Source organism: Octopus sinensis, linkage group LG10 (assembly GCF_006345805.1).
Source record: "Octopus sinensis linkage group LG10, ASM634580v1, whole genome shotgun sequence".
Taxonomy (NCBI): domain Eukaryota; kingdom Metazoa; phylum Mollusca; class Cephalopoda; order Octopoda; family Octopodidae; genus Octopus; species Octopus sinensis.
Window position 1 is genome coordinate 54,798,522 of NC_043006.1, and position 14,714 is coordinate 54,813,235.

The 14,714-nt window shown below is 37.1% G+C and overlaps 1 protein-coding gene across 3 annotated transcripts in view; it reads left to right on the forward strand.

Moving 5' to 3' along the window:
• LOC115216466 (ankyrin repeat domain-containing protein 29-like) overlaps nucleotides 1-14,714 on the forward strand; it is a 145,179-nt gene that overhangs the window by 98,288 nt on the left and 32,177 nt on the right. For all 3 annotated transcript variants that reach the window (XM_029785828.2, XM_029785829.2, XM_029785827.2), the window contains exon 3: nucleotides 876-974. In XM_029785828.2, the coding sequence (XP_029641688.1) occupies nucleotides 876-974 (99 nt within the window). The remainder of the gene's footprint in view (nucleotides 1-875; nucleotides 975-14,714) is intronic.

The window sequence follows — 14,714 nt, forward strand, 5'->3', positions numbered from 1 at the left end:
GTCAAATGCAATGATACTGACAAGGCTATGAGCTGCACCAGATTCCGCAGTCTGTTCTATCTCAGTTTCTACAGCTTGATGCCCTTTTTAATGCCAACCACTTTAGAGTGTAATGGATGATTTTTATGTGGCACCAACACCAGTACTTTTTACGTGGCACCAGCACCAGTGCTTTTTATGTGACACTAGCACCAGTATGTTTTACCTGACATCAGCACCATTGCCCTTCATGGGCAAGCATTACTAAGGTGGTTGCAGGATACCAATTTTGTTCTGTTCTGTTGTGGTGGGTGGGTTGTCTAATATTTAACAGAAGGAAAAGTAAAACCAAGCAACTGGTTTTGGTAGTTGCAGTATTGGTGTTAGCAGTGGTGGCCAATGTAGTTGGGTGTAGAGAGAAGACACTTAATACTAACAAGTTTGGACATTTTGTGGCTTATGTCTTCTCTTGACCAAATTTTCTCTCTCTCCTCTTTGTTCCTCTCAGCAGTCTACCGTGTATATGAACTCATGGTCCATGATCTAGCAGCCTAATACATTATCTTTTGCAGTATATTACTGAGGTTGATTAAATTGAACTCAATACTTTGCTGGTACTTTATTTTATTGAACTTGGAAGGATGAAACTGTTGACACAGTTTGATTTAAGAACATAAAGAGACAAAAGTATATATGTCATCTAGCTTATCAATATGATACTATGAAACTAATGCTAAGTACCAGACTCTCAGGGTTTTCGAAGCACTTAAAAGAAAATGATCTGTTGAGATGAAAAAATTGTGTTTTTTGTAATAATGATGATTTACTTTACTTAAATAACTATTTTTTTTTCAACTATTATTAATTCTCTATGTTTTTTTCTTTTCCTCTTACAGGAAGGTACGACGCCTTTAATATTAGCGTCAGCAAATAACCATTTAGAATGTGTACGGGAGTTGCTGCGACAAGGAGCAGATCCTCAGGCCAGACGACTGGTGAGCATTTTGAGTTCTTATAAATCAGATTTGTACTGACAGTTGCTGTAATTCAAAGAGCCTTGTCTTATCACATTGAATGTGCTTCACATTATATTAAAAATACACGAGTCTGTGGAATACTCAACTACTTAAATGGTAATGATTTCTTACATAGGTGCAGGTGTGGTTGATGGATAGGTGTGCTACCTAACCACATAGTTGTATGGCACCTTGGGCAATTGTCTTCTATTATAACCCCAGATTGACCAAAGACTTGCAAGTAAATTTGGTAGACTCAAGCTGAAAGAGGCCAGGGTGGGGGTGTATTACTGACTCCTTGCCTTGACATCATGTAATAAGTTGTAAGCAAGTGTTACCATCATGCAAATGGTGTCCATTTCCAATCTTTCATGGGTACATGTCTAGCCCTGAGGAAATACTACCTTACTTGGAAACATATGAAGGTTGATGATAGGAAGAGCATGCATCTGGCCATAGAAAATCTACCACAGCAAAATTCCATGTAACCTATGTGATCATGGAAAACTAGATGTTAAAATGATGATAATGATGATAATGATGTACAAAACCAAACACATTTATAATATGACTACAAATGGTGGGAAGCTGGCAGAATCATTAACATGTTGAGCAAAATGCTTATTAGCATTTTGTCCATCTTTATATTCTCATTTCAAATGCCATTGGATTCGACTATACCTTTCATCCTTTCAGGGTCGATAAAATATGTACCAGTTAAACACTGGGGTTGATGCAATCAACTTAGCCCCTCTCCTGAAATTGATGGACCTCTGTCAATATTTGAAACTAATATAATGACTACATAGAAGGCACTTTCTCAAGATTCTGCTCAGTGGGATTGAACCCAAGGCAATATGGTTGGAAAACAAAGCTTCTTAACCACACAGCCATGCTTGCACACTAGCAGTTTTTATAAGGTATGTGTGTATGTGCATGCCTAATTATAGTTTCAGTCTGGATAGGTACTGTCTATCCAGTCTAAAATTATAAGTGTTAATGATTGGTTTCAAATTTTGGTACAAGGCCAGCAAATTCATGGGAGGAGCTAAGTCATTTTATATTGACCCCAGCTCTCTACTGATACTTATTTTATTGACCCCTAAAGGATGAAAAGCAAAGTTGACTGATGAAATGCTTGCTACCTTATAAGTGTTAGTTATTGGTTTTAAATTTTGGCTCAGGGCCAGAAAGTTTGGGAGAAGGAGTAAATCAATTACATTGATCTCCTGTACATCATCATCATCATCATCTAGTGTTTTAAATCTGGGTTTTGTCCCCGTTAACGAGGGTAGCCAGATCTACCTCAATGCCATAGCAACTGAGGCAGGCAGATGCAGCCCACCCCAACCTTTGGGCTGACTGGTGCCCATTCTCCCTTGCTATCATGAGGCTTCTTTGGAGCTGGATTTTCTACAGGGAGCATGCCCTTGCTTACCCCTAACCTCAGTTTCTAGACATGAGCGGTCCCAAGACCAAGGCCTCTACTATGATTCTTAAGAAATGTGGTGGAAAACTAGCTCAGGAAGGCAGTGACACCACTCCCTGGGACCCCTTTTATAGACCCCTATCTATGATATTTTACCCCCCCCCCCAAGGATGAAGGGCAAAATCAACCTCGGCGGAATGTGAACACAGAACATAAAGACAGATGAAATGCCACTAAGCATTTTACCTGGCATGCTAATGGTTCTGCCAGCTTGGCACTTTGTAAAGTGTTAATTATTAAGAATAAGAAATAAGTGGTTACCAATTCATTATAAAAATGCTAAATTAATGGAATTTAAGTAGAATCTAGTGTGTTACTCAGTAAATGGCTGATGTAGACTAGCATAATACCCATGATGTTTCAAATTCAGTGTATGTCTATACTAAATGTAAACTATTAACCCCACATGCTGTGAATTCAGTTTCATGGTACGTATTTTCGTATTTTCGTGTGATTATACTTCAGTTTCATGATACATACAGAGATATGATTATACCTCCGTATGTATACTTACAGTGTGAAAGTGCCTGTATGTATGTATTACATTGAATGTGTATTTACCTCTGACTGAGATAATTGTAGGAGATATTATTTCATGTGAATGTATAAAATGGCAATTATCAGTGTATGATATGTGTGTGTGTGAATAGGATATGTTTATATACATACAGGCACTTGTGTGTGTGTATGCGTGTGTATGTACACACACACACACACACACACACACACACACATACACACACACACACACACATGTATTGGTTTGCAGGATAAGTTTCATTACTGTATTTCTGCTGAAATACTTTCCCTCTGTTTCGATTAATAATTAAAATAATTAAGAATTTAGTAAAATAATTTTGTGATTATTAAAGCTGGTGCTTAGAACTTAAACTAGCATGAAATTTTGATGGTAGATTTTAATTTAGATTGCCTTAAATGTTTTAAAGTTTATGTTCACCAGGGGTGGTCACTAGTGGATTGGATATCAAAAGGGTTAAAACTCTTGGTTCTTGAGTCACTTTTGTAACTTTTCTGCTGGTTATATGTGTATGTAAGGTGACGATCTGGCTGAATTGCTAGCACGTCGGACAAAATGCCTAGTGGTATTTTTCCGTCTCTATGTTCTGAGTTCAAATGCTACTGAGGTTGACTTAGTCTTTTATCCTTCTGGAATCGATAAACTAAGTACCAGTTGAGCACTGGTGACACTTGAACTCAATACTATGCCATCAACAGTCCAACAGTTTAACCTCACAACCATTGTACTTCTTGTAATAAATTGCTGTAAACAAATGTAGAGGTAATCTGATGAAATGGATACAGTTTTTCACTTACTTTTCACTGGCTTTAGTTTGGTTTTTAGATCAATTTTTCCATGCTTGCGTGGGTTAGATGAATGTGTTATTGAGGTATTGTCTTACAACACTGGATACTCTTCCTGGTGCTAACCTGTTTTCCAAGTAAAGGATCTATTATTCCTTTAGCATTCGTGTTACTTTGTCAAATGTAATGCTTATTTATTTATATTGTTTTGAATTAGTCATGCATTAACTTGTAGCTTTGAGATTTCGATGATGTGGTTGTTTATTTTTAGAATGATATTGTAGGGTTTGCTGTGAGAAGCCAAATCTGGCCCATTTGAATGTAAGACAAGTAGAATATTTGAGCTGGATATAGCCAGTTTAAATGCTAAAGAGTTATTTCATACAACCATAATGCGAACAAATTATTTCCTGACAGTAGAAGTGATAACATCACTACTTGTAGGCCATGACTTGTGTAGAAGTGAACACAAATGTAAACAAACACACACAAACATACATACATATATCTCACACTGTGGGCTTCTTTCAGTTTCCATCTACTGAATCTAGTCATAAGGCTTTGGTTAGCCTGAGGTTATAGCAGAAGACACCTAAAGTGCCATGTAGCTGGGAACAAGTTCATTTTGTCATATTGTTATTTTAGACATGTAGTTCTGCATACTACATCTACCTGTCTGTCTGTCAGGAATATTGAGCAGGTTTTTCAGAGCTCTATTGCTAGATAACTGACAGTGCAAAGTTAGTATGGTGTATATTCTATTGTTGGATAAAACAGGTTATGGAAAGTTAAACCACTAACTCTTTTGCAATGTTAAGTCATTGACTCTGTTATGGAAAGTAAAGTTAAGCTACTGATTCTATTATGAAAAGTGAGGCCACTGGCTCTTCTGCTGCGATTATGTAAGGTAAATAAAATATTGATTTATGTGTGTCTGTGTGTGATAATGTTTCCTTTCCATCACTATTTAACAGATAATTCCTTACTGCAGCATAATACAAAAAATATCAGGAATGAGGAATTGTTAATTTAATTATCAGTCACACTTTGTGATAGGTCGTTATTGTATTGAACCTTGAGACATAAAATTTAGGGTTGGCTTTGGTAGAATTTGAATTCAGAACATCATTGTTGTCATTATCATCATCATCATCATCATCATCTGATGTCCATTTTCCATGTTGGCATGGTTTAGACGGCTTGACAAGAACTGGGATGGTCAGGGGCTGCACAAGGTTCCATAGTCTGTTTTGGCTTGGTTTTTACAGCTGGATGCTCTTCCTGATGCCAACCATTCCACAGAATGTACTGGGTGTTTTTTATATGGCACCATTACCAGTGCTTTTCACGTGGCACCAGCACTCACACCAATGCTTTTTATGTGACACCTGAGGTCTTAGGATCTCAATTCTTTTGTTGTGGGTGGGCCTTCTTGAGTACAGCAATGCACCAAGCAATTAATCCATTATTTTAAATCTTCGCTGAGGTCGACTTTGCCTTTCATCCTTTTGGGGTCAATAAATTAAGTACCAGTAAAACTCTGGAGTCAATGTAATCGATTATCCCCCTCACCCAAATTTCAGGCCTTGTGCCTATAATAGAGAGGATTATTTTTAATCTTTTTCTGCCTCCCTAATTGATATGGGTCAGCATTTAATGCTTTGGTGTTGTATGTTTATTATCACGATGATATCCTCATTGTATTGTTATGACTACATTATCTGCTCCTCATATAGCATCATCTCATCCTGTACATAATCCTACTCTTATTCTAGCAAATGAGAGAAACTGTACACGATTGTTCAAACTACCAGAAGTAGCATCCAAATCTTCCCCAAATTACAACTTACCATCTTAGTATCTTAGGTAAGTAGATGGTTTATGGCATAGTTAAGAAGCTTGCCTCCCCAACCTTGTCATTGTAGTCCTGGACCAACAAAAACCTGATGAATGTGTTTTGTAAATGGAAACTGAAAGAAGCCTGTTTTGTGTCACTGTCATCATTATCATCATCATCATCATCATCACATTGCTATCATTTAATGTCCTTTTTCCATGCTGGTATGGGTTGTGCAGTTTCACAAGAACTGCTTATTTGTGTGTGTGTGTGTGTGGCGGCTTGTTTGGACAGCATGTAATGATTGCAAATGAGCACTATCATAATACAAATAAGGTTGTTCATTTCCAGTCTTCCATGAAAACAAGGGAAAATATTACTTGGCTTTGAAACAAGTGAGGGTTGATGACAGCAAAATCATCTGGCAGTAGAAAATCTACCACAATAAAATTCTATCTGACCCATGCGGACATGGAAATGTGGACATTAAATGATGATGGGGGTGATGATGATGATATGTATATATATATATATACAGTTGAAATTTATAGAAAAACAAAAGACAAAGACAGGTTTATGAACAGCAAGCAGGTGTATTATTTGATGTTTGGGAAAGTGAAAAAGTCTTTTATGTTTCAAGCCTACGCTCTTCAACAGAAAGGAATAAGAGAAAATAAACAGAGAGAGAATAAAAAAAAAAACTTGTGGATATAGCAGTCCAGCATGGCAACTGATTAGAAAAAAATCCAGATGGTGTGTGGTGTGGGTGCTGGGAAGTGGTCAGTGCTAGTGTGTGTGCATCTGTAATGTGTGGGTGCTCATATAGTAGTATGAGTGACGCTATAGGTGACGCTATTGAAGATTGTGTGTGGGTGTGTGAATGATGGTGTTTGGGTGTGTGGATGATAGTGTGTAGTGTGGGTGCTGGGATGTGATCAGTGCTAGTGTGTGTGCTGGTGTATATGTATATATGTGTGTGTATGTGTATGCATGTAACTCTATAAACAAACTGCTGAAATTGCATTTTTCTTTTCATACCCTTCTGTCTTTCAAACATCTGAAGATTACATTATATGGTTTCATGTCCAATTATGTTTGGACAGTTACTCCTTTTCTATAGAATAAATCACAATACAATGACAATACTTGAAAGAGAGTGAACAATAGTTAGAAGTAACTCCAGAAAAATCTCAGCTTCATATAAAGAGATTAAATGTTTTTATAGATAATTGACATATAAGGATGGTGCTAATTTTTCAATAAATGTTGTGTTGTTACTTGTCAAACTGACTGAAGAAGGACAACACTTAAATATGTTCACTCTCTAGCAAAAGAGTTGAAATTATGTCAAAACTCAAGTAATTTCATACAAAGTTATTTCACAGAATTCACAATAAATTCTTAAGTAAAATTTGTTATCTGTGTGTATGTGAGTTTGTGTCCATGATTGCCTTTTTATTTATATTTATTGGTGTAAACAGTTCCGTTGTGCCTCATTATGTATAAATATGCAATTTAACAATTTGATAGACTCCTGAGTTCAACAGAACCTACTAAATTACTTGTGGGTAGTGTCCCAGCATGGCTATAGTACAATGACTGAAACCAGTACAGGACTGGTGTACATATATATCGTCGTCGTCTGTCCCTTTTCTATGCTGGCATGGGTCAGACAGTTTGGCTAGAGCTGGAAAGCTGGAGAGCTGCACCAGGTTCTGCTTGTGTGTTTTGGTATGGTTTCTGTGCTGGATGCCCTTCCTAACACCAACCACTTTACAGAGTGTACTGAGTTTATGGTGTATCCATGACAAAGTTACTTCATTTGCAATGTTTCATCCTCTTAGGTATTTTAGCAGGTACCACACAAATGTACAACTTGTTGCATGCACTGTCAAAGTAAGATTAGTAGTGTTAAAAGTCCAATTTTTCTTTTGGAGTCATTTTGGAGTTGGCCGAGCTCTACAAAGTTGACTAACCTCTTGACACACCATGTACTGAACAAACTTTAGATGTGCCACAAAGATATTAAGAACAGTTAAAAGAAGTTGTTTTGAGCAAATAAAACAAACATTAACTGAATAAAGAATGCAATTTGTGTAGAACTTAATATTTATTACAAACAATTTTCTTATTGATTGTAACTTTGAAGTTATACCAGTCAGAGCTTGTTTAAACAGTATGTATAGCATCATCATTTAATGTCCTTTTCCATGCTGGCATGGGTTGGACAGTTTGACAAGAGCTGGCAAACCAGAGGACTGCACCAAGCTCGCTTGTCTACTTTGGCATGGTTTCTATGGCTAGATGTCCTTCCTGATGCCATCCACTTTACAATGTATACTGGGTGTTTTTTTTGTGTGATACTAGCAGGGTCACCTAATAACTTACAAGGCAAAACCCCCTTGATTGGGAGGGTAAGTAGTATTGAGGGAAATGGCATTGTGCTAATTGATGAGAGGTTAAAAAAGATAATACAGGGATAGAGGTAGGCACCTTGCTGTAGAAGAGATGCAAGGATAATCCATTTGGGAAAGAAAGGAGAGAAAGAGAGGCTTAGAGTGAAAGATAGAGAAGAAGAGAGTGAGAGAGAGGGTAGTGGAGATGTGTCAGGAAATACCCTCAAAGTACAGTGGAGGGGTATATGAAGATTGGACTGGGTGAGTGGGCAGGAGGGATAGTGGGGTAAGTTTCATAAGAATGTGGAGAGATAATTAGAGATGGGATAGGGGCAATTTTAGCAAGTGGTTGCCAGAAATATAGGAGTGGGGCTCAGAGGGAGCTACAGTATATATCTGAGGGTACTGGGAGTGACAACAGATAAGATAGCTGTTGGAGATATGTAAATATATATGTGTATATGTGTGTATATATATCATCATCATCATCATCGTTTAACGTCTGTTTTCCATGCTAGCATGGGTTGGATGATTTGACTGAGGACTGGCGAACCAGATGGCTGCACCAGGCTTCAGTCTGATCTGGCAGAATTTCTACAGCTGGATGCCCTTCCTAACACCAACCACTCTGAGAGTGTAGTGAGTGCTTTTACTTGCCACCGGCACAAGGGCCAGTCAGGTGGTACTGGCAACGGCCATGCTCGAAATGGTGTTTTTTATGTGCCACCTGCACAGGAGCCAGCCCAGCAGCACTGGCAACGACCTCACTCAATATATATATATATATGTATTTATGTATGTTTTTATGTATGTATTTATGTATGTATATGTATATACATGTGTATATATGTGTGTGTGTATATATATATATGTATATGTATATACATGTATATATATATGTGTGTGTGTGTGTATATATATATATATATTATATGTAGAAAAATACAAACTGGGACAAGAACGTAAAACATTTAGAAGACGATACAAAAAACATGGATGGGACATTCGAAGCCTTCAGTCTTCAGTCAAGAACCGGATCATCCTAGCAATTTCAGCTGATTAATCTAATCAGCCGAAATTGCTAGGATGATCCGGTTCTTGACTGAAGATTGAAGGCTTTGCATGTCCCGTCCGTGTTTTTTTGTATCGTCTTCTAAATGTTTTACGTTCTTGTCCCAGTTTGTATTTTTCTACATATAATATATATAGCGGCGTCCGTACCCTCTTTGGCCTTATGTAAGTATATATATATATAATTAATAAAAAAAATGGAGTAAAAGACAAGAAAAAAGCAACACCATGAGGATGTGATACATGTAAAGTATTAATAAGATGCTCAGAGAAGGAAAGAAAGAGTGGTAGCTTTATGTTTCGAATAAAGCTCTTCTTCAGAAACAGGAGACATAGGAAAGTCCAAAAGAAAAAGGAGAAAAAAAATTACCAACAGTTCACCTGTAGTTACATTTTGGAATGACCAGAAGTAGATGGACAAAGAGGAAGTGCTTTCTGGGATAGGAGATTGTGAAGACCGGTTTGGTATCCGTGTGTATGTGTGGGTGTGTACGCATGTGTGTGCAGTGGCGCGTGTGTGTGTGTGCATGGTAGTATGTGTGTGTTGCAGTAACTGAGTGTGTGTGTGTGCTTGCATGGTAACATGTGTGTATGTGATGGTAACTGTGTGTGGTATTAATTGTTTACATGTATTGATATGAGTGATTTGCGTGTGTCTGTTAATGTCACAGTGAGAGGGCGGCGGCTATGGTGACAGGTGTATGTATGGGTAGTTATATGTTTTTCATATGTGTGTAGATGGGATGGTCAGTAGAAGGGTGTTTGAGAGGCAGTCTGAAGAGTATGTGAATGGGTGGGTGTGGATGTGTGTGTATGTTGGCATGTGTACATTGAGTGGGAATGTGTGTATATACAGGCTTGGCCAAAAGTCACCTGGAAGTAAATCAAAACCATTTAATTCCAAGATTTGCTTATGTTTAACAACTGAATGAATTTAATAAAAGCACCTAACTATGAAACCTCATGAAAATTGTTCAAACTGAAGTCCTTCTCAAGCAACACATTTCCCCATTCAAGTCAACACAGAATTACTGATAGTATTTATGGAATTTTGATTTACTGTTGGGTGACTTATGGCCAACCCTGTATGTATGGCTATGAGATGTTTTAGCCTTACTGTTTGATGCTGACTTATTTGACATCAGATGTTTTGCTGTTTCTCTCATTCACACACACACACACACACACACACTTTTTGTCTCTATCCCTGTCTGTCTGTCTGTCTCTATTTCTGTATGTATGTGTGTGTTTGCTTCCAGTGCCAAAAAGTGCTGTCCTCAAAACAGACTGAATGCCCAGTCATCCATGCTGAATAATTTACTTCTAAACAGCTGTGCCCAGTTGTCTCAATGCTTAGGTGTATTTGTGTATATATATATATATATATCATTATGCTTTGTTATCAATGTGTTATGTCTAAGTCAGAGCAGTAGATGCCAGATGTTTTATCATTATCATTCATACAATCACTCATTTATCTACTCCACTGTGCCAGCAGTTAAGCTGTTAGCTTAGGAGTACATGAGCACACTTCTGTGTGTATATGTGTGCGTTGTGTGCATGTGTAAATGTGTGTGTGTGTGTGTGTGTGTGTGTGTTGTGTGTGTGTGTGTGTGTATACACTTCTCTGTTGGAACCGTTTCATTTGCAGACACTGTTGCTATTTGAAAAGGCATGACTGGCAGAACACAACTTCACAGCTCTTTTAAAAAACACCAAATGTTATGCCAATATAAAGACCATCATCATCATCACCATCATTATCATTATCATTATAATCAAACCCCCCCAACATTCACTATCAACATCATCATCATCATTATAATTATCATCACCATCATCATTATTATGTAGTACTGCTTACCGTGGCAAAAGTACAATGTAGAAATTTGAATTGAAATCATTCTATCACTTTCCTACAGCTATTCTGATATGATCTGGTATATTTAGTAGATTAGTAGGATTAAATGTTCTGCAGAAAAGATGTAGAATAGGGTGGCAGGCTGGCAGAAATGTTAGCATGCTGGGTGAAATGCTTAGCAGTATTTTGTCTGTCTTTACGTTCTGAGTTCAAATTCTATCGAGGTCGACGTTGCCTTTCATCCTTTTGGGGTTGATAAATAAAGTACCAGTTATGCACCAGGGTCGATGTAATCGACTTAATTCCTTTGTTTGTCCCCTCTATGTTTAGCCCCTTGTGGGCAATAAAGAAATAAGAAAAGATGCAGAATATGTGTTGGTGATTCCTGAATATATTTTACTGTCATAGTCATTTGCCATTGATTCAAAAACTGCATCTTGTTTTACATGGTAGGAAATTTTTCTCCTTTATTAATCATGGTCTTATGGTGTGTAGCTTCTTAGTAACATTCAAAGCTACTAGCCTCAAATTGCATCCTCTGCTACCAAGTTGTGAAATTGCTTCATCATCATCATCATCATCATCACCATTTTAATATCCATTTTTCCATGATTGCATAGATTGGACAGAGCTTATTGAGGCATATTTTCTATGGCTGGATGCTCTTCCTGTTGCCAACCCTCACCTGTTCCCAAGCAAGGTAATATTCCTCCATGGCTGGACATGTGTTTACAGAATATTGAAAATGGATGACGCTACATGTATGTCAGTGACACTCATTTATAACTGTCATGTGGTGTCAAGACAAGGAGACACAAACATGCATTTCATGGTTAATTTTCTAAATTGTCTTTTTCTTTGAATTTTGGGAATAGTGTTTGCTTAATATTCTGTTTTAACCTGGATTTGAAGATGATTGTTGATATGGCTGACTTCTGATGAGGTTTTGAACTAGGAAGGTATGAGTGTGAAGCCAGAAGCTATGAATGTGACTGAATTTTCAAGATAATTGTTTTCAGTCACCATTTTGTGGGAACCAGTTGTCTCTTGAAGAGCTGCATTTTTTACAACTTGCATTTTCTTTTATGATGTGTCTGATGCTAGGGAACTCCAGATTGGACATTTATAATCAAGAATTGGTCCCACCAATTATTTTGTAGGTTGCAATATTTGCAAATTTATTCTGTTCCCAAGTACTGCCAATGATTTAAGAACCTTGTTACTTTGTTGAGCATAACCTGTCATTATTCTACAATGTGGTAAGAAAGTGAACATTGTGTTAAATGTGACTTTTAATTGTTGCTCTACAGATAGTGTATTCCTAGAAACTTGGACTTGTAGATGTTGATGGAAGTGAGGTGAACACAATCACAGTTGATTTAGGTACTCTGTACCTGCAGAAAAGATACTGGAGTTGGACAGGTTCTGTCTATTGGTGATCAAATCTGGATGAGACTGGAACAAAAACTGCATTGGACTACCTGATGAGTTTGAGCTGCCCATTCTTAGGTGTTAGTGCCTTGGAGATATTAAATTTGAAGTATGAAAGAAAGGCACAGCTTTCCCAGCAAACTCCAAGTTTCAGGATTCTACCCTTAGATAACTGCTCTCATTGTTTTTATTTGTCTACCCCTGAAATACACTGCTAGCTTCTTGTAATGCTCTTTGGGAAAGTGTTATCATAGGAATCTAACAAACTGCAGTGGTTGACAATATCAAAGGCTTTGTTAAGTGTAGTGCCACAGTAATTGTCCAGAGCTAGTGTTTTTTAATCAAATTCAGCTGCATTTGATGCTAAGAATTGCAAAGATCTGAAGTTGTAGAGTTGTTACCTGAATTCATGCTGGTGATCTTGGAGGTTTAGATGGAAATTGATTATGAGTAGAAAGTACTTTTAATTGCAACTGAACTGATAAAAGACACTGGTCTGCTTGATGATAAGTTAGTTTTAGCCTTGCTAGGCTTCAAAAGAAAGATAATTGTCGAGGTTTTCTAAATTGCCAGGATTTGACAGTTTTTTTTTAGTGATATATTAAACCTAGTTGTCAGTTGCATGTGTACAATACCACGTTTGCATTCTTCAAATGAAATATTATCAAGCAGACTGGACTCTCAGCTTTTATGATTTTTAAGTCTTTTCTTTTTTCAATCTTATGCTACCCTTTTTGTTAAGATCAAGAAAACAAAACGATATTGATTTTTATGGTCATTACATGACATTTGTAGTCTGACACATGTCTGGTTGCATTGCTGGATTGTGCCACCACCACTGCCACTGCCATCCTCCATCTCCTCCTCAACACCACCATCATCATCATCATCATGGTGGTGCTTTCTTCTCTAATTAATAACGCATTCAATCAATCATGCTTAGTTTTCAGTTTTGTCTTGCTTAGTTTGTTATGATAATAAAAAGAAAATATGCATGAAGCAGTCCTGTTTATCATCCTTTAGTGTAAGAATGTGTAAGTGTGTGTTCGTGTGTGTTCTTTAGTTCTTTCTTCTGTTTGTTTTAGCTATCATGGCTGAACCCATGCTGGAGCTCTGCTTTATCTGTTTCTATACGTTTGTCATTGTGTAACAAGAACATATACAATTACGCATTAAATACATAACACATAATTTATAGCACTATATTACTGTGTTTACCACCCAACTCTAACTGAATGTTCTGCACCATGTTCTATCATTATTAGTAACAACAGCTAAGCCTCTTTGCTGAATACTTTTCCTTCCTCTCTATGAATCATGGGCAAACTGTAGTCTGTAGGACTTTCTGAATGGCACATTTGACAAAACAAATTACCTTGAATTTTTTTAGTTGTGCAACCTGCCTGATGATGAGTCATGCCCCATGTGGCCTGCTTCCCCAAAAAAGGTTACCCATGCTTGCTGTATAATTACATCTCCTTTCTCCCCACCCCATCAATCGTCCTTTCTGCATCTGAGCCCTGCCATTGATTTAATTAATCTCTTCTCTTCTCTCTGCCCAAACAAGTTAACTGATTGCTTGGACAAGTAATTCTCTACCCTAACTTGTGTCCACTCTTTGCAGGCTGCTACATGCTGTTTGTCTTGCTTGTGCTAACTGTTGACTTCATTGTCACTATATTTACACCTTATTATAAAAAATACCGTCTCTCTATTTGTTCTGTGGTTGAATGTAAACAAGATCACAATCGCTGATAGCATAGTCAACAAACATCTTGTTATTAGACATTATCATGGTTATATCCCCAATGGAGTTCCATAATGTAAGATTGTTGTATGGGTAAACTGAAAATGTTAATGAGTGCAAACAGGATGAGACTTTAGAAATCTTGAACCAAGTACATTTTAAATATATTTAATGATTAAAATAGTTTCCCCCACATTGTATGAAATACTGGAAAATCAGGTCTTCCAGTTGTTTACACTAATAGAATTAAAGTATCTACCTGCTCCACTAAATACATTGTATAACTTAGGTAGAAGACATCCACAAAGAGGAAAGTCTTCCTTTCTTTTTTTGTTTTCTTTTGCTTGATTTTAAGACTAATTTCACAAACTAATTTTAGATTTCAAGAATAGTTAATACCAAGCAATCTTTTTCTTTTTATTTTCCTTGATATTCTGAAGGGAAATATTTAGCATTTTTCTTCTTGTATTGTTTAGATAATTAATTGGTTTCCAATTAGTCAATTAATTTCTATGCTAGTCCTCAACCCTTCACAAACATTCAGTCAAGTTTCTCAGATAGTAT